The sequence below is a fragment of the Pundamilia nyererei genome, unplaced genomic scaffold (genome assembly GCF_000239375.1).
Source record: "Pundamilia nyererei isolate P.nyererei 1_Seehausen unplaced genomic scaffold, PunNye1.0 scaffold00003, whole genome shotgun sequence".
In the NCBI taxonomy this organism is placed as follows: Eukaryota; Metazoa; Chordata; class Actinopteri; order Cichliformes; family Cichlidae; genus Pundamilia; species Pundamilia nyererei.
The window spans coordinates 1,751,103-1,778,037 of record NW_005187404.1 but is presented as its reverse complement, the minus strand read 5'-3'; the positions used below and the strand labels follow the sequence as shown (position 1 = coordinate 1,778,037).

Here is a 26,935-nt window from a genome sequence, read left to right as displayed (position 1 = left end):
AAATATACCCACCGTTAGCGATACTGTTACAGAAACTGCATATTAGTGTTCTAGGGTTATTTTTCCAATTTTACACTTCATGCTCCAAAGTCTTCATTCACTGATTCAGTAAAATGGATTAACATTTAAATACAGTATGGATTTTAATCTCTGAATTATTTACAAAACAATGTATTTACAAAGTGTTAATGAGCAAATGTGGGGAGGAAAAACAAACAAACTGTCCAAGACAAGAAAAAGGAGTCCACTTATTTCTTTTCAGTCTGAATGCTCTGATTTAAGATCCAGCTCCAAAGTTGCCGGCTTTCTCTGCTACCTCCAATGCACTCTTCAGATTCTGATCAAAGAGCTCACACCTGAAAAGCAAGAGTAAATGTGTGGGTGTTAAACAGTGGGTACAGTAATAAATTATTTCAAGATAATGCAATCCTAATTCTCTTTAATACCTGATTGGCATTTCCAGAGAATAGAACGGGTTCTTGAGGGCGAAATCTGAATACACCTCATAAATCTTCCTCAACAACGCATCGATTCCAGACTGTCGCGGGTCCGCCATCACGATAAACTTTATCCCTGAGAGAACAAAATGAGAAAGATTTCATTTTATAATAGTGACTATCAACAAGCTGGGAAGGAATGTATACACCAGGAAGATTTATTACTGGAGTTGCATGCTGTTCACAGCTAAAATTAAATGAAATCGTTACATATGGAAGTGCTTTGGTTTTTAAATCTACAGCCAACTAAGACATTACTTCTTTGGTATTTTTAACCTAAAATGACACTTAATTGCACCACTGACCTGTGAGAGTCTGGAAGCAGTGAAGTTTGAAGACGTCAGTTTCTAACATTTCGATCCCTGAACTGCCAGCTTCAGGGGATAGCTGTGAACCTATTGCAAACAACCTGAGGGAGGGATCACAAAAATAGGTGTGTTTATTTAGCTTCATTCATAAAGTGAGGGTACATACAGTTTTGGTCTGAAGTTTAGCTACTGGGCGTGAATGTTGTGGTAATTTCTGGATTTTAATGAGTTCGTTGAACTGAAGAATTAAGTGTACAAGTTTGATTTTATTTAGGATTTTGTCTGTTCCACGCAGGGTTAAAAAAGGCTCAAAGGCCTAAACAAATATTTAGTTAAATGAATGTTTGCAAGTTGCACTTTGCCCAGGCGTCCTTATGAAAATATTAATAATAAAATAAAATATTAATAAGTGTATGTATACTTTCGATCCTGTGTAGAGTAGAAAAAAGTCAAACAACAGTACATACTACAAAATGTATTGATCACTCAGGTAAGTTTTCACTTCCTTTGGCTCCCATTCAGGAAAAAAAACATAAATAACACTAGTAAACACCTGGCCCCGCTGTCCACTGTGCAGCTCGGGTTTAATCCACACACACGAAATTACTTACGAGTGGAACATGGACGCCAGCATCAGCTTCTCATTGGAGCTCAGGCGCGCTCGTCCAAAGCGAATAGACACGGGATAGTTTGAAGGATCTTTCAGGTATTCAAGGATGTCCTTCCCATCTGATGTGTTCTTCCCGATCACATCAACTCCATTGATGGACAGCACTGCATGGCCCACTGACGAATGACAAGAGGTTTCAGTCCAGTCATACAGTCAAGCTAGTGACACCGCAGTATTTTTAAATGAAGAACAGTGAACATTTCAGTTAACTTGGACTGTAAAAAACGATACAAATGCGCATACTATAGATAATAAACCGACAAAGACTGCATGCGAGTATTTTAGCTTGGGCGTAAGGCAGGTTTCGTTAGAGATTGCCCATATAGCTAGCTAATAAATAAGCTAACGATGTGCCCGTGAGATTACCTCTGATTCCGTCCCGCTGTCCAAACGATACGACCACCTTCTCGTCGTGGTGCTTCAGCACCAAGTCCAAAGGGTAGCTGAATGTTTTCTCCACCTCTGCTCGCGGGACATAGTTATCATATTGATAAATTAACCCTCCAGCCTTGTTCACCACATACACACTGTATATCACCATCTTTGCAACGTCCTGCCCAGCTGACAGCGACTGTCACATGACCTCGACGGGTGGCTAAAAATCAAATGAATAAATTAGATTTTACTTGTATGAGGTTTTTGGTCTCAAACCTGCTGCTGTAACGACTGTCAGACTGTTTGCCAATCTCATAAGTCAAATAAAGTCAATAAAAGCGACGAAACATGAGAAAACTCAAGTTCCCATAATGCCCCAATCTCACTTCCGCAAAAACAGGTTGTCTAAGGGGCTCTTGCACGGGCGAACTTCCTTTCGCTCCGACATCTTGACGAGGAAACATGGTGAGGACAGTTATTACACGTTTGTTGAAAGAAATTAGACTTTTTTCGGCTTATCGTTAGTCATTCAGGAGTCGTAGTACCTCGGGACATTTTTTGATAGCACTGCGCCTCCCCGCACCGGGACGAGAGTGTGTGGATGAAGCAGCCATACTTAAGATTTCACGCATTTAGCTTATGGCTAGCATAGTAGCACTTTGCTAAACGCACCATGCTTCCAACTACACTGTGCTCACAGAAAGGACTTTAATAAAGTTGTCCCTCATGTGACCGCTAAATATACTAGCATGTGTACAGATGACACAAACACCAAATACTAAAGTATTGTAGGGGTGCAAATGTTAAAAATTAATGAAGACTGCGAGATTAGAAACGTTTTGAGGACAGGGCCTCCTCATGCCGACCATCCGATTTCGACATTAGCCCCTAGCTCATTTACCTTTTTTTTTTCCTTTAAAAAATTAATAGAGTACCGATGCGAACTTGCTCTTGTGTACATTACAGCACAGGTTAAACATGTAGCTTCAGAGTGAAAGTTTAACGGATGTCTTCTTTTTCCAGCCTCCTAAACAGGATAAGAAGAAGGATGCTGGGAAGTCCAAGAAGGACAAGGACCCAGTCAACAAGTCTGGAGGCAAAGCCAAGAAGAAGGTATGTTTTTGTTCATATTTGCCCATATTGGATGTATTTTATATTATGTGGCTGCTGAATAAATGTTAAGGCTAGAGGTTTCCCGGTCTTTAAAACAACATGTCTGTTTCTGAGCAGAAGTGGTCCAAGGGAAAAGTGAGGGATAAGCTCAACAACCTGGTCCTCTTCGACAAGGCGACCTACGACAAGCTGTACAAAGAAGTTCCCAACTACAAGCTCATCACCCCCGCTGTTGTGTCTGAGAGGCTGAAGATCCGTGGCTCTCTGGCAAGGAACGCCCTCCAGGAGCTGCTCGCCAAAGGTGAACTTCACTTTCTCTGCTCAGAGCTCTTGAAGGTCCGTGTTGGATCTTTGACGCTAGGAAGGGCATCAAAGTTAATCACACGTCTGTCATGGTAGCGAGCTTTGCTCAGTTGGTCAGCACCATTCCCAAGCATTAGATTTTAGTCCCTGCCAAAAAAGCAGTGTTTGCTTATGTTACCAGCAAAGGATTTTATTTACTGCCCTGAATAAGTCGATTGAGAGTTTGGCAGGGTGATTTCCAACTTCAGAGAAAACTCAGTTACACGATGGTACATCTTTTGCATTAAGGGCTGATCAGGAGATGGTTCTTGCTCCAGCTTTAAAAAATGGAAACTGTAACATCTCTTGTCATCTGCTATTTTGTGATGCAGCATTAAACTCAGCCGATGAATATGCCCGTAGTCATCAGCACTGCTCGCTGGCTGTGTCTAATGTTTATAAATGCTTACACAGTATGAACCCAGGCCAGAGTGGTTTGTCAGCGAGTTCATCATTTGTTTTTAAATGACAGTGATGTGCATGCAGCGTGACTACTTATCTCCTCTTTTGACATCCTTCAACTTCTGTTCGAAATGCTATGTGGAAACAAATGATATATTGCAGCCTGTCTGTTGTTTCATGTGATGTGAAATGCTGAACATATTTCAAACGGGTGCGTTATGCTTTATTCATTTGATTTATTTATTTTTCCTCCCTACAGTAGTTTAACTGAAGTGTGTGTGGTGTTACTCATTGTGTTTCAGAGATATTGTCATCTAGACTCAGTATAGCATTCTTTTTATGAATTAAAGCCTTCCTTCAGCAGGCTGTGCACTGTGCTTCTGATTAAAGAACGCAGATTTGTTCTTGTCCCATACAGTGAGGCTTCATATGCAGCAGGAGGGACACATGAAGAAATTCTGTATTAATTCCTTATGCCTAATTTAATTTGAGAATTAGTTGTCAAACTGATTTGAGATATAATGGCTACATTGGCATCGTAGCTAGATTGCCTTCCCTGCCTTGTAATACATTTACTTGTCAGTGTTTGGACACCTGGGAGAAGTGATCTGTTGCACATATCTGTCCCTGTGCAGGCCGACTAGGGCAAATGTATCACAACAATTGACATAACGGTGCAAATTAAAAACACAAAAAAAATGCTGACGGAGAACTTGGGTCCGTTTTTGTCTTGCAGGCATGATCAAACTGGTGTCCAAACACAGAGCACAGCTGATTTACACACGTAACACCAAGGGTGGAGATGAGGAGGCAGCAGCAGAGAAGGCATAATCAGGTACTACAGCAGCATCTCTACACGTCTCTATTTTATTACTGTTTGTTTTCAATTTTACTAACCTGCAGTCTTTGTTTCTTGCAGGTTCCCCTGTTTGTTTCCTGTGATGGGCTGTTTGTAATGAAAGGTGGAATAAATATGTAAAGACAAAACCTTTGCACTTGTTTTGCTTTAACTGTTCGTCTGTCTTTAACCAGCTAAGAAGTGGATAAAAATTCCTAGTGTGTTCATGTTATGGTCGAGTGGTCACTGGATATCAGATAAGCATTATGTTGGATTTAAAAATGTAATTTAAGCAAAAATGTTAAGATTGGTTAAATCAAAGAGTAAAAAGATGAGGATAGTGACTGGTAACTATCCATCTATGTGATACTTATAATAACGTTAAGACCTTTTGTGTCTGTGCAGTTGTTTCCTGGTGCCTGATAATAAGGTGCAAATACTCGTCCCTCTGCATCAAAGTGTGGTTTTGTTTTTTTACATCTGCCGCCTCCTCCCTGAAGTTAAGTGGATTAAAATCAGTTAGGGGCAATAAATTTGTTTCATTCTGTTCTGTTAACAAATACGAGGTGCATCATAAATGAATAAACACTGCAGCAGGTTATTATGGCAACATTATTCTCCGTCTTCTTCTTAAACTCTGATAAGGTTATTTTTTCTAATTGGTTTCACATAACGCAGCGGCATGAAGCTGTTCTAATCTAGGAGTGTAGAGATTAAGAGCTTTCCAGATATCTGTTCAAAACTGCACACAAGGGGAGAATTTTACAGATTCAAGAGCTGCTGCTGCTGAGGTGCTTTCACACCCCATTTACTGTGGTGCGTTCAGTTTGTCACCCGGTAAATTTAAAGAGGCATTCTGACTCAGTTGTCCCATGTTTTCAGTGTTAGATGGATCATTTCTAATTTGGCCGGGTAGATTTGCACTTTGTCTTCAGCTTGTCTGTTACCAGCCACCGGCAGCGAAAGGTTATGAGATATTGATAGGAGTGAAATGAAGAAGCTATCTTCACTGTCACTGTTTGCTCGGGGCATAAGATAGCGCAGGAGTCCTGTGATGGATGCTGTCAGGTGCTCCTTTGTCACTGCGCAGCACCACCTCCAGCACCAGCCACAAAAACATGCTGCAGGTTTAACGCCACTGACAGATGCAGTCCTCCAACATGAGCTCAGAACACAAACAGCCACCTCTCAGTACACATGATGAAACAGTGTCTGTTTAACACCTGGAGTTGGAGCTGGAGTTTTCCACCAACGAACTGAAATCTCATCATTTCTATTTATGAGGTTTGCAGCTTGATTAACTAGAATAAAGCATTTACTTGTTTTGCAAGGCTGAAACATTTTCATAATCAAGTGTGCTGCTCAACACTTTGATAGTGTTCTCGGTTATGTAGTGAAACAGCCTTTGATTCCAGTATAATTTCAGGACATGCAATCAGTGTTGACTTTTTCTAAATTTATCAAAGTGACAGTAATCAGTGATTTAATCGTCCCCCCACTGTGCTGCGTACAATTACTGTGCAAGCTCAGTGAATTCCTATTTTTGTTTGCTTAAAAATATGCCTGCACTGGGCTTGATTGAATGTTCTGGACAGGTTAAAGGGGCTGTAAATGGCGTTTACATAAGGGCCCCCATTCTTTCACATTCAAAGTCACATTAAATTAAATTCAAGTGCCCCGAAGTTTAAAATAGATGTGATGTTACATTTTTTAAGGAAGGTGTTAAGTGAAGGAATAATTATTAATTGTTTCTATTGGATAACCGTGTCATATGTCCCGCCCCCGCTTCTTAGCTTGCGCATGCCCAGACAAGATGTATATGGCCCTTCGCCTCAGCTACGTCGAGCCTGTACGTTGGTTGGGCTTTGATGGTAATAAACTGTCACTGTTTAATTGTGACGACAACAACAACAGTAATAATAATAATTTTATGTATAATTTCTCTTCGTTATTCAAGCTTGTTTCCCCCACTAAAAAAAAGACCAAAAAAAGTCAAATTATTTTTATTATCTAAAAAAAAAATCGAAGTAAAAAATCGAAATGTCATTTTTTCAAAAAGTTGTTTTCCCAACATTTCGAGTTAGTAAGGCTAAGACTTAACCTAACCGTAACACTTACCATAAGATTGAGTTCGAGTAAATCGAAACTTCGAGATAATAACCCGAGATTTTTGGGAACATTTTTATTTAAATGGCGGCGGAAACAAGCTTCTTCGTGCTATACTAAACAGGTTGTGCCTCCTGCATTACCTAGGTTTAAATAACTGGTCAGAAATTGTTTAAAAGTGGCTCGTTTGATAGTAAAAGTTGCTAATCCCTGACCTAGCCAGAAATAATGTGCTTTTAAGCTTTGGTAGGCATGATAAACTCATGCAGGGGCTTCCTTAAATATGCCTGAATTTCAAACATATTATATTTACCTTACCCATCCTACATCCTGTACACCTGTTTGCAGCCTCAGCCTGTGGAAACATTTTGTCAGGTGAATTCTGGTCTGACTGAAGCTTCAGGAAAGATGTTCACAGATCACATCAATGCATCTGGAAGCTTTTTTAGCACGTGCTAATGTGGAACAACTCACACCTTCATCCATGGTAAGTAGGAAGCTTACTGGCAGGTAGGTCAGTTTATGGAACAAAGTTTGAGACAATGAGAAGAACACAGGTGTAACCTTTTAAAAAGCACCTTCCTTTTCCTTGGTTTTGTGGCATGGACACTTATCTGTAAAGAAGAGAAACTCTGTTGAGTGGTCTAACATGCTTATTGGTGAACAGTATTGCTGTGTGATACTGCAAATTCTCATATCGATATGATACAGAGTATATACAGGGCCACTATTGCAGATACTTTTAACCTTTAACAGCAGCTTATATTGGGGAGGGCAGTGTTTCATTATTTATAAGATGAATCATCATCGGTTTTTAAATTATTTCAGCATTTCATGTATTTGGAAACTGTATTTTCTGGAGGGATGTAAATGTACCTGTCAGAGACGTCAGCTTGTATTGTTTAAATGTGTTATAGGTTATAAATAAAATAGACATCCCTGTACGACAGACAGTTACAGAGGTTGGCTGGTTCAGTTTTTCTTGATGACTTGCAGCCTTTAGTGAGTTTCAGTTTCTTTCGTCAGGATGAAAATGTATGATTCCAAAGTGCAGAACAGCAAGGTTTAAAAACCCCTTTGTTCTGGCACCCATCACTCAGTAACAAATTGTAGCTTTTTTACGTAGGTGAGCTAAATGATTCCCCAAATCAAGTATTAGTTGTTTTTTTTCAGTAGTTTGTACTATGTGTGTGTTGTGTCTGTATTGAAGTGTGCATGTGAGCTTGGATGACTTGCCTGCAGAACAAACCTACCTACAGGTAAAACTAAATGAACCTGAACCTGAATGTATAAATTGCTATTCTATAGAGCCACACTAATGCTGTTAGTTTCATATGTTTCTACATCTGTTAGAAGCCTTTAAATCTATTTTTCTTGTTTTTGTTCGGGCACAGACATCTCTCCCGCCCTCTTTAGACTACAATATCAGCATTTAGCTCCAAGGCTGGTTCTTTAAACCTATCACTGTAGATAAGTTTCAGTTTAACAGCAACATCAAGTGGCAGTCCCTGTTTAATCGAGGTTGTCTTAACAGTGTTCTCACTCAGCGTGCCACTTCCTATCATCAAATGTTGGCACTTACACAAACAGACTATATGTAAATATTTCATAATGAAATGTGTTATCCTCAATTTAAAAACATTTTGCACTTTTGATACTCGCTATATCGCTGTCATATTAATGGATGACCTTGAGTTATTGAATTGTATTTACATACATAGCTAAAGTTAAAAAAAACAACAAAAAACCTCACTGATATATTCAAGGACCATAAAACAATTTCCACATCAGGAACCGCAGCTTTGCTGCGTTTGCTGAACGTCCGCCTCTCTCACTTACTGACTGCCCTCTTCCAGGTCCACCCTTCCTGCTGTCACCCAGCAGAGCTCCAGTATCTGAAAGACCAGCTTCAGTTTATACTGAGAGGCATGACTGAAGTCTCAAATTAGACACCGCTGCTTCAAGCCCTGGGTTGGGCAGTGAAAGTGACTCAGTGGATTGAATGACAAACAAATGCTCTGTTCATTATGTGATGGTTCTGTGTGTGTGTGAGAGAAAGAGAGAGAGAGAGAGCGTTTTTCCTCTTCTTTTTCATTCTTCTCTCTCACACTCTCTCTCTCTCACGCATACTCTGATGATATTCAAATATCTGTACGGCTGAAAAGGCAGAGGGAGTCAGAGCTCAGAGTCGGAGTGGGAATGCAGGCGAGTGGGAGCGCCGTCTCGTGGTGATTATTCAGGGCACTTCCAGAGCTGGATTTATGGCACGCAGCTGTTGAGTGGCTGACAGACGCGTGAGGAGCTCAAGCGCTGCTGCTTCTCAAGCTGCTTGTACCAGCCCGAGCTCTGCTTACTGTTGCATAGGAAAGAGGACTGCTGTGCCTCCACACAGATCGGTGAGTACTCTGCCCCCGATTCGACATTTACCCATTTGGTTATTATTATCAATTTTTTGTGTCTTTTACAGCCTTCTCTTTGTATAAAGTTAAAGTGTTTTATGAAGGTAACCTTTCACCTACTGGACATGTTTTTCAGTTTTTGTCCTTCTGTACTTCTCACATTTTGCTCAGTTTACTTTTCAGTCCTCACAGAGGCAGTTTTGGATTTGAAAACAGTGTTTTTAGTCAGCTTTCAGTCAGCCAGTTCCCCTGTGTTTTAACCATACATGGCTAACAATGCTGAAATGCTAAACTAACTGTGCAAAAGAGCGACTCAGTAATATTTTCTGTGTTCTGAGAAATCCTCCGGTCTCTTTGTAATATTCATTAGATGTACCTGGGTGGTTTGTGTCTCTGTGCATTTCCTCTGGTGCTTTTTTTATATTTAGTTCACAATGCTGTGTCCTATTTATAGAAGTTAAGGCATCACAGCGAAGTGGAGACATGACGCCAGCCTCCTTACTACACACAGCCAGGCAGAAACCCTCAGCACTGTTGTCAGTTTCTAATCGCCCTTCGCTCCACACAAACGGTGTTACTCCGCAGTCCTTCCTCCACCTTAAAGCTTTTTGAGCTTTTCTAAGTTAGTGCAACTTGTGACGTTTTGTCAGGTCAAGCCTCGGCTCAGAGAAGAGCCTGGATTTTCAATTACAGCCGGACCCCGCAGACTGAAAGGTAGAAGTTAGCCTGTCCGACCCGGCCCTCTAACTCTGATTCAGAGGTCAGAGCCAGGGAGTGAGCATCATATGCTTAAGGTTAATTGAGAGGATGCCCTAGGATAAATGGACCTCCCTGGAGCAGAAGATTGTATTAGAGCTCTGTGCTACTTTATAATTTTTTGTAGTCGTTTCCACTGTAGAGTATTTGTGACCATTTATATTTAGAAGCACTTAAAAGGACACTTAGGAAATAAAGACCTGACAAAAGCATTTTCTCTCAAGTCAGATTGAATTTCCGACCATAAATTGAGCATTCCTGGCCCTTCCAGCGAAGCTCTTCGGGGACTGTTTATTTGGGTTGCTATGGAAGTCTGTGGTGGTGGTAAGCACAGAAACTGGAAGCTGGAAGACGCCCTTTAAAGATCTGGCCTCAAAGCTGCTTTCTCCTCGTGCTGCTGACAGTCTCTTAATGCTTTCATTTAAAGTAATTAGACCGAACTAGATCAAATTCATTAATGTGATAATGAACAGAGCCACAGCTCTTTCACTCTCACTGCTCATTTGCCCAAAAAGTATAAAAGAGTTGAGCCGATCTACATGTTAACACACAATAGATCCGAGGATCTGAGGCTGTTAATAGATACAGTGTGGGGATATTGGAATCAGTCAATTAAACAGTGTCTGGCTGTTCTGGTTCCCTTTTTTATTTTTTCAAGCCTTGCTGGAGATCTCCCTTCAAAGAGAGGGACTCCCAACTACCGCTAAAAGTTGCTGTGCCTCTGCTGCATTGCTGACATTCAATTTATTATGATGATTTATTCTCACAGTTGTGATTAATACATAAAAATGAAGTGATATAGGAGAAAAAATGAGTTTTTGACACAAGTTTTCCTTATAAAGTCTTATTTTCCTTCTTTTTGCTGGCAGTGTTTTTTTTTGTTTCATTGTGAAATAAAGGCTATTCATCACAGCTAGGCTTGCAGGCCATGTGACAGGACCTGTGGTCATAGAAATACCATCAGCCTTGTGTGCTTTCTCCCTGTGTTTACTGCACACAGCAAGGAACAACCCGTTTTGCTTTATTATCAGTGTCTGTGATCCACGTCCTCCTGGACCTCAGAGAGCTCAGACCGCTTGCAGAGAGCGTGTTTGCTTCCATTCATCACTCCTTGGTGTGAGGGTGGAACAATGTTTACCTTCATTATTTACAGCAGCACAACTCCTCTGCTTGTACAGTTTGTCACTGTATGCTCAGCTCATCTTCCCCTGCCTGCATCATCATCATCATCTTCGGGCCTGGGGGAGTTACAGGAGGATAATGTGCTCGGCTGAACATCTGGTAACGTCAGGAAGAATTGCTTTCGGGCTTGAAAAGTGGCTCTTTTAACATGATGGAAAATGTTTTTGCTGTGACAGTAAGATGTAACATCTGTCTTGTATGTAAATCAGCCGGGCTTCTTTCATCTGGGCCCTGTCGAGTTCAGAAAGCACAGCTGAGACAACCCAGATACATCTGTGTTCAGATAACTTTTTTTCCCATTAAGCTGAAATGTGGTGGCTCTGAAGATCTGATGAAGATTAAGAGCAGTTTGTAGCACAGAGAAATCTTCATTCTTTGTGTTACTGCTTCTTTCGCATGTTTCATTGACTCATAATAATCCTTAACTGACAGCATTTTCTTCAGGCTCACTCCTCAATGAAAGCAGCGTTCTCCACAGCCTGCCCCTGGTTATTAATGCAGATTAATCAATAGAAAGTAACACCACTCCTCTCTCTGCAGCCCTCTCAGCCTATGCGCTCTTTGGCTCCGCTGTACTCAAACCGCTGTGAAATCTCCCCCTGAGGTTCTCTCTTGTCACTGTGTCAGATGGTCCAAATGTGCTGACTGGGGGGCTCGCTCGCAGGTTCTGCAGTCCTGCAGTTCGGAAGGCTATCACGTGAACTGAATACAGAAAACGACCGTTGTGTCATAACTTATAGTACCGGCTGTGGTTTGAAATATGCTGACTTTCATCGACTTGGTTTTTGTCACTGTTAGTCTGCTGCTGTGTAGCCAGAAAACACAGCCTCAGCTCTGTAATAAATACCATTTTTCCTTTGCCTTTTTAAAAAACTGCTGGAAATTCTGTCAAGTTTTCCACCGGTGCAAAGAGCCAGCCATCCTGTAGCTCTGTGTGTGTGTGAGCTTTGGGCTCATGAATCATACTGTAGACTGTTAGACAAGGCGTTACATAGTGCTGTATGTACATTGTATGCATGTAGTGAAGCATAAAAACTGGAAAAGTATTGAAATAGACCTTGAGAACTTGGATGCTACAGAATTTGTCACACAGAAGCAAAGCTAAAGTTTCAATTCAGTATTCAGAAAGAGACCAATTGCCATATAAAACATGTTTTTAACATGCTTTGGTATATAACAATAGCATAATGATTTGAGGGTTTCTCTTGGGTGTCTGAATTCATTTTCTAACTCTTTTGTGTGGTAGCATTCATGGGAATAATATGCAGCCTTGTTAAAAAGAGTTTTCACAGGAGTCTATGAAGCCCTGTGAAAAACTGAGCACTCCTATTGATTCATTAGCTTGTAGAATCACCTTTAGCACCAATAACTTGAAGTAATTGTTTTCTGTATGACTTTATTAGTCCCTCACATCATTGTGTCCAGATTTCTTCTTATCAGAGTTAGCAGCAAAGACACCTGGACGAGTCGCCTCATCCACAAGCTGAACTCTTCATACCTACTGGGTAAGATCAGGGATTAGGACTTCGGGTTTCCTGTATAGGAGTTGTGGGCCCTGCAGATTGACAGTCCTTTGCAACATTGCTTCAGTTCATTGAGGTTTCTTCCCACTGCTGTCCCACCACAGCATTTCAGTCAGGTTGAAATTTGGCCTTTGATTGGATCATTGCAGCACCTTGATTCTTTTTTCTGTCATTCTGTGAATTTTTTGCTGTGCTTGGGATCATTGTCCTGTTGCATGACCCAATTTGGGCAAAGCTTTAGATGTGAGTCTGTCAGACAGACTCACATTTGAAAATACTTTGGTTTGGGCAGTTGAGATGGACTAGAGACCTGCCCAGGGTGTACCCTGCCGCTCACCTTAATGACAGCTATGATAGGCTCCAGCCCCTCCGCATATTGGAAAAGTGGAAGAAGATGGATGGATGGATGCATGCATGCTCTGGTAAATGGGTGCCTCAATGACTGCAAGGTGCTCAGGTCCCGTGGATGCAAAACAAGCCCACATCACCAGCCTTCCAGCACCATGATTGAAAGCTGTGATGAGGTTTTTGTGCAGATATGCTGTGTTCGGTTTTCTCCAAGTCTGGTGCTATGCATTATGGCCAAAAATCTTCACTTCGATCTCCTCTGTCCAAAGGATTGTTGCAGAACTCTTGTGGTTTTGTCAGATGAAACTTTGTAATCTTAAGCCATCCTGCTATATTCCTTTTGGAGAAAAGAGGATTTCCTTGGCAGCCCTCCCAAAACAACCCATACTTGGATCAGTGTCTTTTTAATTGTATCTTCATGAACTTGAACATTTATCATGCTGAGGTGTGTAGAGTCTGAACTATAGTTTTGATTTCTTGACGTTTCTCTGAGAAATTGCAGTTTTTGATCTTGGGTTGAATTTGCTGGAACATCCATTCCTGGGAAGATTGGCAGCTGCCTTGAATGTTTTCCAGTTGTGAAGATTTTCTCTCACTGTAGAATGATGGACTATATATTGTTCAGACATGGCCTTTATAACCCTTTCCAGATTGATGTGCAGCAGCAGTTCCTCTTTTAAACTAAGAATAAGAGATCCCTATTCAAAGAGAAAACAAAATAAAGCTCTATTTTCTGTTGCCCACATTGTAGAGGGTGTAATTTCTATTGAGTGCTCCTGTTGATTTTTCTTAATGTATAGGCTGTGATCAGCTGACCTGCTGCTCTTTGTGTATGTTCACAAATGAATTCAACAAGATGTCACCAGGTGGTCATGAGTTGTCCTTTGTGTCAATCCTCTATACTGATAGTCTACTGTTTATGCTGTCTTTTTTCCAAACAGGATAAAGTTGATATGAAGGTTTAATTCTGTAAATGAATCTAAGCACCATCACCTTAGCTTTTAATTATATATAACTGAACTCTGACCATGAGCACCACAGCCACTGTGCACCAGCCACACACACTTTAAATCCTTCCCAGTACAGCAAACTAACCAGTTTATCCTGCAGTAATCTGCAGAGTATTTTCATGCAGCCTTTAAATAACACAGTTAGTCAACCTCAGTTTGTTTTGCAGTTCATTTCACAATATGGAAAACAACAGCAACAGAAAACCGGACTGAAAACCTGATTTAAAAACATGAAGACTTGCATGTAAGCTTTACATTTACAGTTTATCACATACCAGTGAGCAGTCCTTACCTTTAAATCTAACCTCTCTTCTTCCTTTCCTGTTCTGTCTTTCTTATCTTTCTCCATCTCTGAGTGGAGTTAGCTCCTTCTTTTCTCTACCTGTGAAATACTGCAGTTGGACCTTTAGCTAGCAACACACTCTGCTACAAAATGCACGCAAGCAATTTGTGTGTTTGCTGATTTTTGTTGAGCTGATAGAAAAATTGCATTTGTAATTACTTAGTTAGTTACCAATACAACTCCAAGTCCTCTGCACACTGCAGTACCAGAAAATGTTGTCAAGGTGTGCTTTGTGGTAGGTGGAGTGCAGCTTTATTAGCTAGCACCGGCAAGCTTAACAAAAAACATAAGGTGAGGACACAACATGGGCTTTAATACACACACGAGGTAATTAGGAAGATGTAACACAGCTGGGGAAAACAAGGCACAGGTGAAAGAATTAAAACCACTATGATGAAAAAAGAGGACTTCAACCATAAATCCTAACAAATAAACAAAAAATAGAATTCAAAACTAATATTACTCTTAAGAACTTAACACACAAGAACTCTAACTTTCTTTTTCGTATTAGTGTAGATCAGGGGTCCCCAACTCCAGGCCTCGAGGGCCGGCGTCCTGCAGTTTTTAGATGTGTCCTTCATCCAACACAGCTGATTTAAATGGCTAAATTACCGCCTCAACATGTCTTGAAGTTCTCCAGAGGCCTGGTAATGAACTAATCATTTGATTCAGGTGTGTAGACCCAGGGTGAGATCTAAAACCTGCAGGACACCGGCCCTCGAGGCCTGGAGTTGGGGACCCCTGATCTAGATGGTGAGAAAAAGGTCCTTCTCTAATAGGAAAGCAAAAAAGGAAAAATACATATTAAAGACAAACATCTTATATTTTAAGAGTGCAAAAGAAAATAAATGTTTGGTCATTTCCTTGAAATAATAGAAAGTGTGTGCAGCAAATACATATAGATGTGTTATACATCAGCCTAACGACGAGTAGAGTCTGAACCCCGCCTCTCACTCTGTGTGAGCTGGGCTAGGCTTCGGCTCCCGACCTGTCCCTCTGGACCTCCAGTTGGATTACTGGTTGACAAAATGGATGGATGGATGTTATTAATTACTATAGCTGCAGACTTGAAACTGCTTTAAATTAACAGCAAAAACCAATTAGTTGCACACCGAGACGCTTCTTAGTCACTTGATTTGCTTAGAGACTTTTGTAAAGTGATTCTGATGAAGGCTCCTGACAGCACCATTTCACTTGTAAATGCATGAAGTGATGAAGAAAGCAAAAGGCTCTGAGTGTACGAAACTTAATATAGTGTTTTTATTTTTTCTTCTTCTTTTTGGGGGGAGGGGAGCTGTTTTGTGCTGCTTTTCTTGGTGCTCCTGTTGTCAGAATGCTTTGAGCAATGTTCGCTCACTTCTGCAATCAATATTTTTATATTAACTTTATTTTAATTAAGAGCAAAACAGAGACACAGAGAATTTTAATGAATTTTCACACTTCCCCTTAGTCAAAGATTTAAAGCAAGTTTTGGGATTTGAGCAAACTTTACTACTTTAAGCAAATATTACCTATATCATACCTATAGCATCGTTTGTGATCCACAAAGGAGGATTTTTATTCCAAGAAAGCCCTCAAACTTACTCTTTACCAACTACCCAGCTCCAAAGGCAAGATGGACACAGAGTGATAACAACATATTTAGCAGGTAATGACTGTGATAAGTGCTTTGGGTGCTGGTGAAGACCAAATACAGAACTTTACAGGACACTGTTTGCTTTCTTAAGAGGTTCGCTAGATATTATCAACATTATGTTCACAGGTTGTTTTAATAATTCTCTCTGCTCTGCCAAATTTATTTCAAATTGATCTTCGATATCTTTACTAATATCTTTGATTTTACTCCATTGCCTGTGTACCTGTCTTCATCTGTGGCGGCCAGGCGACAGATGGTGCGGGAACAGTATGTCACCACCACCGAGGGCAGCAGCACGCCCAGGTCGGTGCCCGATGAACTCTACAAGATTGGCATCTATGGCTGGAGGAAGCGCTGTCTCTACCTCTTTGTGCTGCTGCTCATTGTCATCCTGGTGGTCAACTTTGCCCTCACCATCTGGATCCTCAGGGTGATGTGGTTCAACACGGTATGCACAGCTCACATTTGGACACCATGTTTTCAGTTGGGATTGTTTTTCCTTTCTCCTTTCAAATGGTATGTTTAAATATTTAGTATGTAGCTTTTGTTGATCAGCCCATCATTTGACTATTACCTGCTTATTATTGCAATGTCAGGCAGCAATAGCGTTATCCATCATTAAGTCCTACTTGGCTGTCTAAACAGGAGAGTAAATGTGTTTGTTATTTCATGGAGACTTGTCAGCTTTCTGTCTCAACTCCAGATGGCAACTATGGATTTATGAACAAAGCTGCAAGCCAACACACACTCTTGCATGCACATGTACACACTATGGTGGAGACCTTAGACAAATACCTAAGTGATAGAGGGAACGCTGTTAGCTGGAAAGCCAAAGCACATTCCTAACCTTCTTGGCATGCCTTTGTCTAAATATGTAACCTCTTGATTTTATTTTGATCACAGGAAGGGATGGGACTACTACAAGTACATGGAGATGGGGTTAAGCTGGAGGATGGCGAGTCTGAGTTCCTCTTTCCTCTCTATGCTCAGGAGATCCACAGCAGAGAAGTAAGCCAATCAGAAATGCAAACTTTTTTTCCTGCTCTTCTTTGCCACATTCTTCTGAGATAAGCCTCCTCTCTCCCCCTTTACCCTCTCCTTCTCTCCCTTTCTCGTCTTCTACCCGATTCATTTTCAAACCTCTGTTTGCTCAGTTAAGTAGCCTGACAGCCTGGCCATTATTTCTCACTGTTTACTAAACTTAAATTTGAGTGTGTGTTGGATCTTTGGAGACTGCACGTCATCTTATCATCTAAATCTAATTCCTCGCAGACACTCAGGCAGTTTTTATCCAGCTGTAGTGAGAGAGCTGCATATTTCTGACAGTACTTTTTTTAGGAGATGTGTCAGAACAAACTGGATTTGGCAGTAGCACACAGTGCACGTGGTGGTGTGCTGAGCTCTCCATTAACCTCAGGGATATTTGTGGTGGAAAGTAGTTTATGGCCCGCCTGCTAGCAGCAGATGGGAACACTTTGCTGCAGTTGTTTACATGTTATGGCTTTTCTTGCTCATAGCAGCAATATTTTTTTTTCTTGCTTCATGGGCCTCATTAAAAAGGCAATGTATTCCTCATTTATGGATGGACACATTTTCTAATGTGTTCTATGGGTTTCTAAAATGATTCAGTGCTTAGAGAGACATCCTGCTGCCCTCTACATGAAAACTTGCTTTCCTAGACCATTTTTAGAAGCATGTCTTCCCCTCAGCTACAAAGGAGCAGAAGAGATTTATTGCTAAGCTTCTTCATTTAAACATTTTATGACAGTGTGTGTGTGTGTTTGCCATGTCTCTTATACAGACCTAATTACTTGCTGTCACATCCTGTACAAATATTTAGGTAAAATAATAAATAGCCTGATAATAATGCATTGTCAGCCTTAATAAACAGTAGTCCATGGCACTTTTTCTGGTCAGTAATGCTTCAGCCTGGCTGGTGAATATCCTCCCCCATCAGGATGCTCAGTGCCTCCTAATGGCTGCCTGATCATAATAATAATTGTCAATAATATATCAGTAAAGTGTTTGTAGTTTGTAGAATAATCCAAGTCGACAGCCGTAAATGCTAATGTGTTAGCAGATAAATGATTGCAAGGAAACATCTCGATCAACTAAAAAACAAAATAAATGGCAGTATTAATATTTGTTATGATCTCAATACGTAGCTAAGATACAATAAAAAGCTGTTAATCAGAAAATGACACCAAGTTTCTTGAGTTTACCGCCATGCTAGCTACTTTATGGTGCTTTGGGCTAAATGCTGTTGTTAGCATGCTAGCTTGCTCACAGGAATAGAATCATGTGCAGAAGCTTATGGGAATGTGTTATGAAAAGCTCCAACGCTGGTGGGGCAGCCATGTAACACAGTTTCTGTTGGTGACCACCTCCTCTGACCACATGTGGAGTCCCGCAGGGTTCTATACTAGGACCTATCCTTTTTCAGTATGTCCTGCCTTTTGGCCACATTGTACAGAAATATGTTATCATACTGCTCTTTCAGCAACATTCAGTGTTATCTCCCAGTTAAGACCATCCATCCATCCATCCATCTTCATCCGCTTTATCCGGGGCCGGGTCGCGGGGGCAGCAGCCTAAGCAGAGAGGCCCAGACCTCCCTCTCCCCAGCCACCTCCTCCAGCTTATCCGGGGGAACACCAAGGCGTTCCCAGGCCAGCCGAGAGATATAATCTCTCCAGCGTGTCCTGGGTCTGCCCCGGGGTCTCCTCGCGTTGGGACATGCCCGGAACACCAACCCCAGGAGGCATCCTTGTCAGATGCCCGAACCACCTCAGCTGGCTCCTTTCAATGTGGAGGAGGAGCGGCTCTACTCTGAGCCCCTCCCGGATGGCCGCACCTCTCACCCTTTCTCTAAGGCAGTTAAGACCATCTAACCAAAATGAATATCTGAAAATCTTCTAAAATGAACAATTTAAATAATATAAAAGTCTAATACATTTAAACATTTAAAAAATCCTGTTATCCAGTTCTTTGTCCTTCCAAAATTAAATAGGCTGTCAGAAATCTGTGTTTGCTATTGATGCAAACCTAATTTTTGAGAAATATATCAGCAAGCTAATCCAGCCCTCCTGTCTGCATTTGAGGAGTGCTAGAATACAACTGATATTGAGTTTTAGCCACATACTCTCTATTATTCTTACTGTTATTAACTTTGCCACGGAGGTTATGTTTTTGACAGTGTTTCTGTGCCTGCATGTCATTCTTTCTGTCTGTAAACACTATAGCTCAAAGTTTTGAATGAATTCTGATAAAAACTGTGTAGGGGTGTAGCGTGGGGTCATGCCAACAATCCATTCAAATTTCGCTTACATCCCCTGAGGTCATGAAGGTGAACTTTATGATTTATTGGTAGAAAATTGACAAAAAGCCTAGCCATATCTTAGAAACTGATTCTCACAAGTGTTGTGTGTATTGCCAACACATAGAAAATAATCTAATATAATATGATTGCAATATACAGATTTCAAATGTCAGATTTGACCTCCGACCTCTCCTTGATTGTTAATAGATTGATCTGAAGGTCAAAGCAATAATAATGCTGTTTAGGGCTATTTAAAACTGAGTTTGTCATCCTTTGTATTGAGAACATATAGGCATATAAGGAATGATATATGAGGATTCTAAATATCACGTTACTTTGGACCTCTGACAGATAAACCTCATAGCATGCCCTCATGATCCTCATACTGTTTATTTTACAGCATAGTGAAATAAAGTCACCACCACAAAGTAAAAATGCTTTATTGACTGAAGTGAAATACAAAGTGCAGAAAAGCCAAAACGTAATGTCCCCACGTTAGGACAGAGGGTGTCAGGAGTGAGTGCCCTTCATGACCTGGCTCCAGAAGAGATGCTGGAATAGACCAGTGAGCAGCCTGATATCCTGAGGCAGGAAGCTGCCAACTGTTCCCACCTCATGCTTAAAAACTGAAGGCGACTGAGCATTTGCTGTTTGGGCTCCTCTGCTGTGGAAAAACCTGCCTGAGCAAGTCTGACTTTTATTTCGCAAGTGTTACGTTTTACTCATTTTATTTATTTTTTTAAATAAAATATTCTTATAATGTTTACTTTTTTAATTTGTATTGTATTTCACTCTCGACAATGCACTAGCTTATCTCTAGAGTGTAATAGTTTGGTTTTAAATCTTCTGATAACTTTGACTTTTTTGTATTTTTTTGTGTGTATTATGTTTTTGTAAAGCAGTTTTGTAATGCTGATTTTAATGGGCACTATTCAAATAAACGTCCTGTTTTTTTTATGGATGCCAGTTTTGCAGAGCTGTCTTGATAGCCTAATAAACCTCACATTATCAACCTCATGGTAGCGTTAGAGTCAGGCAATGAAAGTCAGTAGGAGTTATCCTCAGGGAATCATGAATGCTTTTACAATCCATTAGTTAGTGTGGACTAAAGGGTCTGACCAGTGAACGAGTGCTACCTGCAGAGCCTAACAATCTCACATAAAACCTCTTTGTCCAAGTTCATACATGCAAATATTCAAATTTTTATCATTTTACTGTTGCAGATTGATGTTATTTCCACAGGCTGTTAATAAGACAATATTTCTTCATCTCCACAGGACTCTTCACTTCTATTACACTCATCGGAAAATGTTTCCCTCAACGCCCGCAATGAAAATGGTGACGTTATAGAGAGGATATCTGTGGGTGAGAGGACACACAGAAACATGCGGCACATACACATCACATCCTGCTGATGAGTGACACTGAGAGTGACAGTAAAGACACTGGTGCACTGCAGGGATTTCTCATCCAGCATTAGCAGAGACAAGAGGCCATATTTCAATTCATAATCTCTTAGATTTCCATTTAAAATCCATTAAATTCAGCATTCCTTTTCTCCATCCGTTGCTTCTGGATCGTTCTGTATTACACGCGAGGGCCTGAGGCCGGTGGAGGATCATATTTGTGCGTCTCTTTATGGCTCACCGACTGCCACGTTGGGGGATTTTGTCATAATTAAAAGGCCAGCAAATTGTTGTGTTCCACAGTGCCGTTATGTGTCCTTGATCATTAAGCCATAAAATGCATAGCCTGCATACTCTTGGGCCTCTGTGAATAAAACTGAAATGCTTGTTAGGGAACACTGCGTGTCTGTTCACAGTTGTGAGCCCTGACAGAGGTTAAATATCTCACTGAGTGATCTACATGTTTTAGAGCAGCTTCTCTCAGGGCTGATGGAGTGAAGGGCAAAAGGAAGTAACCTCAGATGAGTTACGTGTCAGACCAAAGCAGTAATATGGTTACGCATTTTTAATCAGTGCGTTTCTCATCAGCAGGTGGCCGCTGACTTTCCCCTTTCCACCTCTACGCTGATCTAAATTGGGAATGTGTCTCTGAGCACATCGAACTGAATCACAGGAAGAGAATGATGATAGATTTTCATGGTTGCACGTTACTCATGTCTTATTGCCAAACCCCTTCAGGTGTTGTTGTTGTTGTTGTTCCAGGTCCAAAAGAGGCTCAGGGACACACTCGAAATCTGCTCATTAACTCGCACAATGACAACATGCTGTTCACTGCAGATGGCGACAAGGCTGAGATTGGGCCAGACAAACTACGAGTCACAGGTACACCAATGGCCGCGACGTGCTGTGTTTCCTTGGACGTAGCACACACCTGTTGGTGGAAGGGTTTTGGGGAAAAAAATGAAAAAATAATAACACTGACAACAGATGTAGACTCAACAGGACCAATTTGGTTTGATGGCAAATATCAGCTCAACAATCCAGCACCCAAGGGCAGAGACAGCCCAGTCATTTTCACAGTCATTCGTGTCATAGAGTGCGTGGTTATCTTTGAAGTGCACAGAGAGAACAGAAAAATGAGATGCCAGAGCACAATACTGTACAGTTTATCATATTACTGAACAAAGGGTTGACGGGATATTTCTGCGCTTTTATTCTGAATCTTAGTGTTGCGTTAATGGTTACGTGTGCCGCTGGCCACACGCTGTGCTGACTGATTAATGTTGAACAGAGTGTCAGCCGATAGCTTCGTATCGCCCGGGGTCAGTTTGATCCGCAGAGAGCAGCAGGCAGCGGGAGCTGTTTTTCCAGGAATCCTCTAAACAAAGCTTCTGTACTCTCTGTGTTTGTGGAGTGTTTACATCCTTCACAGTTGGCTCCAAGTGTTGCAGCATTTGGATCCAGTTTTACTTCTCTGCTCCAGCATTGCCTGAATTTTTCTGAAGTCGAAGTAGGCAGACAGCCCGGCTCTATTTAAAAAAAACAACAACAATGTTTACACAACGACGCAATCCACAATATATACTGCACTGCAGTGCTTTGAGATAAATATTAGAGGATTACAGTCAGCAGCCCCTCATCCTCTGAGCACAGGTGGCGTCTACAAAGCTTTAGTTACACTCACCTGGCACTTTATTAGGTACACCTTCAGAGCTAGCTTAATTCTTCAAAGGACACCTCAGAGATTTTGGTCGACAGTGACATGACGGCATCACACTGTTGCTGCAGATTTGTCAGCTGCACATCCGTCATCGGAATCTCTCGTTCCACCGCAGACCCAAAGGTCCTCTATTGGACTGAGATCTGATGACCGTGGAGGTCATGTGAGTTCTTTGAACTCACTGTCATTTTCAAGAAACCAGTTTGAGTTTTGTGACATGGTGCGCTTTCCTACTGGAAGCAGCCAAGGATGGGTACACTGCGGTTATAAAGGGATGGACGTGATCAGCTGCAATATTCAGGTAGGCTGTGGTGTTTAAATAATGCTCAGTTGCTCTTAGGAGTCCAAAGTGTGCCAAGAAAATATTGCTCACCACCAGCAGGCTGAACCAAGGCAGGCTGGAACTATGCTTTCACAGCATGTCTTTTGTCCCATCTTCCTTCTCTCACCTCCAACTAGTCGCAAGAGATGGCTGCCCCTCCCTGAGCCTGGCTCTGCTGGAGGTTCCTTCCTGTTAAAAGGGAGTTTTTTCTTCCCACTGTTACCAAAGCACTCACTCATGAGGGGTCATATGATTTTGGGGCTTTTTTGTCTGTTTTCTCTGTATTATTGTAAGGTCTTTACCTAAAAATAGAAAGCACCTTGAGGCAACTGTTCTGGTGATTCGGGACTATAAAAATTAAATTGAATTGAAGTAAATTCAATTTAATTGAAATTCTCACCCCATAATCTGAATATTGGAGCAGAATTTGAGACTCATCAGACCTTCTGTTGTCCCATTTTGGTGTGAATTTAGACCCCATTTTCCTGTTCTTAGCTGACAGGAGTCAGGAAAGGTAGTTTCCTACATACCTTGGTTGTAATGAGTAATGAGTTACTGTTGCCTTCCTATCAGCTCGGAGCAGTCAGACCATTCTCCTCTGACCTCTGGCATCAAAAAGGCATTTTCAGCTAGAAATCTGCTGCTCACCGGATATTTATCAGACCTTTGTCTGTAAACACTAGTGATGCTTGTGTGGGAAAATCCCAGTAGATCAGCAGTTTGTGAAATTCCCAGAGCAACCCGTCTGACAGCTACAGTCAGTCTACATTCAAAATAACTCAAATCACCTTTCTTCCCCATTCTGGTGCTCAGTTTGAACTTCAGCAGGTCATCTCGAGCATTCCTACATGTCTAAATATGCTGAGTTGCTGCCATGTGATTGGCTGATTAGATGTTTGCATTAACAAGCAGTTGAACAGGGTGAGTGCAGTGTTAAAATACTTCAGTCTGGGACAAAGGGGTGAACTGGCCAACATACCATGAATGCCACTGTCAGCAAAGCTACTCATGTTGTTTTATTAAAAATGTTTGGTGTGTGTTGTGACCATATCAGGCTCCTGGACTCTGTTAAATGCTGTAACAGATCTTGATGTTTGTGTATCTTTGTTTGCAGGTCCTGAAGGAGCGCTGTTCCAGCATTCAGTGGAGGTGCCTCAGCTGAGATCAGAAATGTTGAAAGAGCTGAGGTGAGCGTTTCAGACTTTGTGTATTATTGGATTTTTCAAAACAATCTGCTAAAGAAATACAAAACTATAAGAAATCAAAGTTTAGGTTCAGTCTCACAGGTGTTGCTCAGGTGAAATAAACAAGCAAACGGATAAAATGGTGGTGTTTTTAAAGTCGAGATGTTTCTTTAGGTTGGAGTCCCCGACTCGCTCGCTCAGTATGGATGCACCGAAAGGAGTTTTTATGAAAGCTCTGGCTGGCAACATTGAAGCTGCTTCCAACATGGATGTCATTCTGCAGTCAAAAGAAGGGCTGGTACGAAATCCACTTTTCACTTCCTGCTGATTGCTACAAAGCCGTCTTCAGGCATGCTTTTTCCTTTAGCTCACAGAGGGAATATAGAGAGCATGTTTTTCCAGCAAACATGCTGCGCTACGCTTTTACGCTCTCTCGGGTCACACCTGGGAGCTCGAGTGCAGTTTGAAAGGCGCTCTGCTGTTCCCATTTACTGAACATTTTTGTGTAGAAACACCTTACAGACAGCCGGCACTTAAAAAGCCTCTTTATCTTTCTTATCAAAAGGATATAGTGTAACATATTAAAGAAAATCTTTTTCTAAAGCAGTGAGAATGTCGTCTAACCCTAACCCTTTCTTTTGAACTTTGGAAACATCTGTTTGTGCTCTGTAGGTTTGTTGTGGGTAGTGGTTTGCTGTTTCCATGTTAGTGTTTAGAGTGAGTTTTGGTAATTGGTGGCTGAATCAGATCTGACTAATAGCTGTGGTTCAGCGAGCTGACTGAAGCACGTTAGAGCCATTTGTATCACGAGCACTTATTTGACCTTTTTTGAATTAATTCTCAGTAGATCAGCACATTTATATGACAGAGTAGTTGTGTGCTGCATCACTTCTTCATCTTTCTTTTCTGTGAGGATGATAACTGCATGTTAATCTGCACTTAACTTTAACGCTCACGTTCTCTCATTTTAAGCTGATTTACTGCCAGACCTTTTTTCTTTTAAAAAAAAATTATCATCATGTCGTCATGCACTGGTTAGGTATTAAATAGATCATTCTTTAGCTCGCTGCACACTGTGTCTTATTGTGCGTGCATGACGTAAAAGGACTGAAACAGAGTGATATTTCCTTGCTCTTTCGCTGGATCTTTGTTGTTCTCCTTTAATCGTCCTTGCTCTCCGTGCTGTCTGCTGTACAGCTGGTGCTGGATGCTGAGACGGTGCGCATGCCGCGCCTGCCCAAGAGCGAGGACGGGGTTTCTGGAAATGCTCAGATTCTCTACGAGGTCTGCGTCTGTCCCAGCGGAAAGCTCTTCCTGTCCAAGGCTGGAAGAACTTCCACTTGCAGCGATAATCAGGACTGCTAGATAGAGTCTGACAAGGTCATCGATTTTTCATCTCTCAGAAGAGGCACCTTCTGGGAGGCAACAAGCACAACAGTTTTTTTTATCTTTATACCACAGTGGGTCTACCAGGATCCCAGTGGCACATTGAGGCCTGTGAAAATACAAATGCCTGCTGGCATAAATGAAATGAGTTCTTTAAGTTGCATTTATGAACTTCCGACCATTCAACCGAAACAAATTGGCTCTCACAACTAAATTTGTCTGCATCAGAGCTTTATGGATCATTTTTTTACACACACAGTGTCATGGCTGGGCAACGAGGAGCTGGTAACAGCTTACATCCTATGCAATATTATCTTGTGGTGCAATAAATGAAAGTGAAGCATATCAAGGGCTTGAAAATTTGAAAAATAAATCCCTGAAACAACGCCAGAGTGTTATTGAAAATATTTGTTTTGCTTTATACAATCTCCTCTTGGTCCAAGCCCTTGGTATGCTGTGTTTTGGTGTTGGTGCATGTATTTATTTAAATGGAGACAAACACAAATGCTGTATATTTTGTTTTATTTTTTGTCTTTTTTCTTTTTTTAAACTCAAATTCAGATAATGAGGTTTTGATATTAATGAGGTTTCACATGTGTATCTACAAAGGGCACTTGGAGAGCATACTCTCTGATAAGACCAACGCCAGTGCACTATTTTGCAATTTTAAAGTAAGTGGCTTGGATCTGCACAAAAAGGTCATGGGCTCTTCCTTTGCCAGTGCTCCAGCTCTCCACCAAAATTGATGAAATCTGTTTTATGTGTAGTCCTGATGTCAGACACACAGAGAGCAGCGATCACATGCCACATGTTTGGCATGTTGTAAGCATGTAATTGCGTAGCAATTTCCTGCTGGTAAGCTGAGCTGGTCTGTTTGTTCAGTAATCTCACTTATGGCCAAAGGACTAATATATCATCACTGCTGACCTCAGAAAAAAGAACGCAAAAACAAAATATGTGGAAAATAAGAACTTGGATCTCATACTTTCAGTATAACCATTGCCTTTATGATTAAATTTGCCTTTGGTTAAATGGGTCGAAAATATCAGTATGTTATAGTGATAGTCGCACCGAGTTTGGCACCAGTTCGTCTGTACACCTCGTGCCATTGTGTTTTTGTCATCAGTCTTTTTTAAGTAGTTCATTATTAGTCCTGAGATATTTTAATAGTGTGCAATGTGTATGTTTTATTTTTGAATAAACTTTGTGCTATTCTTCTACCTGCCTGTCAGCAGCTGTAATCTTCACATGCTTGCTTTTCTAAAAAATGTTCTCTTGTTTTATAATTCAATCTATCTAAGAAAGAAAGGAAAAAAACAGAAAATGAAAGCATTGACAGACTGATGTGCACGTAAGCTGCATGCTGGTGGACTCAGTTTAATGTAACTGGCCTAATTAATGTCTCTGTGATGCACTCTAGTGGTAAAACTCTGCAGTAACACCACAGTGACTGACACCAGCAGCCCAAGAGAAGCAACTTTGTGCTTATTCAGTGGATCACAGTGTGTGCTGCAGCGGGGTCATGAAGCTGTATGCTCTTTATTTTTAGGATGGTTCAAACTGCAGTAATGTGATGTCAGCGTAGAAAATCAATTTGTTTTGGCAAGTGTAAATTTAACCCTTCAAATAACTCCAGAAATCAGCTTCATTAAAAAAAATAGTTCTACTAGTACCAGCTATGGCTAGCTAATAAACATACTACATTGTAATAAATCTTATAACTTTGAGGTTTTAATGCAAATGCAGATGC

General features: G+C 41.1%; 3 protein-coding genes across 3 annotated transcripts; 2 read left to right on the top strand and 1 right to left on the bottom strand.

Moving 5' to 3' along the window:
- Positions 1 to 124: 124 nt before the first annotated feature.
- On the bottom strand, positions 125 to 2,173 carry trappc4 (trafficking protein particle complex subunit 4). The gene is made up of 5 exons (XM_005720603.2): positions 1,842 to 2,173; positions 1,417 to 1,591; positions 803 to 906; positions 447 to 573; positions 125 to 356 (listed from the first exon to the last, which is right to left on the bottom strand). The coding sequence occupies exons 1-5, from the start codon at positions 2,014 to 2,016 to the stop codon at positions 278 to 280; spliced, it is 660 nt and encodes a 219-aa protein (XP_005720660.1). The 5' UTR covers positions 2,017 to 2,173; the 3' UTR covers positions 125 to 277.
- Positions 2,174 to 2,234: 61 nt separating this feature from the next.
- Positions 2,235 to 4,694, top strand: rps25 (ribosomal protein S25). Its single transcript, XM_005720604.1, has 5 exons — positions 2,235 to 2,315; positions 2,874 to 2,963; positions 3,081 to 3,264; positions 4,444 to 4,542; positions 4,627 to 4,694. The coding sequence occupies exons 1-4, from the start codon at positions 2,313 to 2,315 to the stop codon at positions 4,536 to 4,538; spliced, it is 372 nt and encodes a 123-aa protein (XP_005720661.1). The 5' UTR covers positions 2,235 to 2,312; the 3' UTR covers positions 4,539 to 4,542; positions 4,627 to 4,694.
- Positions 4,695 to 8,813: 4,119 nt separating this feature from the next.
- sgcg (sarcoglycan, gamma) lies at positions 8,814 to 26,421 on the top strand. The gene is made up of 8 exons (XM_005720600.2): positions 8,814 to 9,047; positions 16,095 to 16,296; positions 16,752 to 16,856; positions 20,445 to 20,532; positions 21,336 to 21,455; positions 23,730 to 23,802; positions 23,974 to 24,097; positions 24,997 to 26,421. Exons 2-8 carry the CDS (start codon positions 16,102 to 16,104, stop codon positions 25,162 to 25,164), a joined length of 873 nt encoding a protein of 290 aa, XP_005720657.1. The 5' UTR covers positions 8,814 to 9,047; positions 16,095 to 16,101; the 3' UTR covers positions 25,165 to 26,421.
- Positions 26,422 to 26,935: the final 514 nt, after the last annotated feature.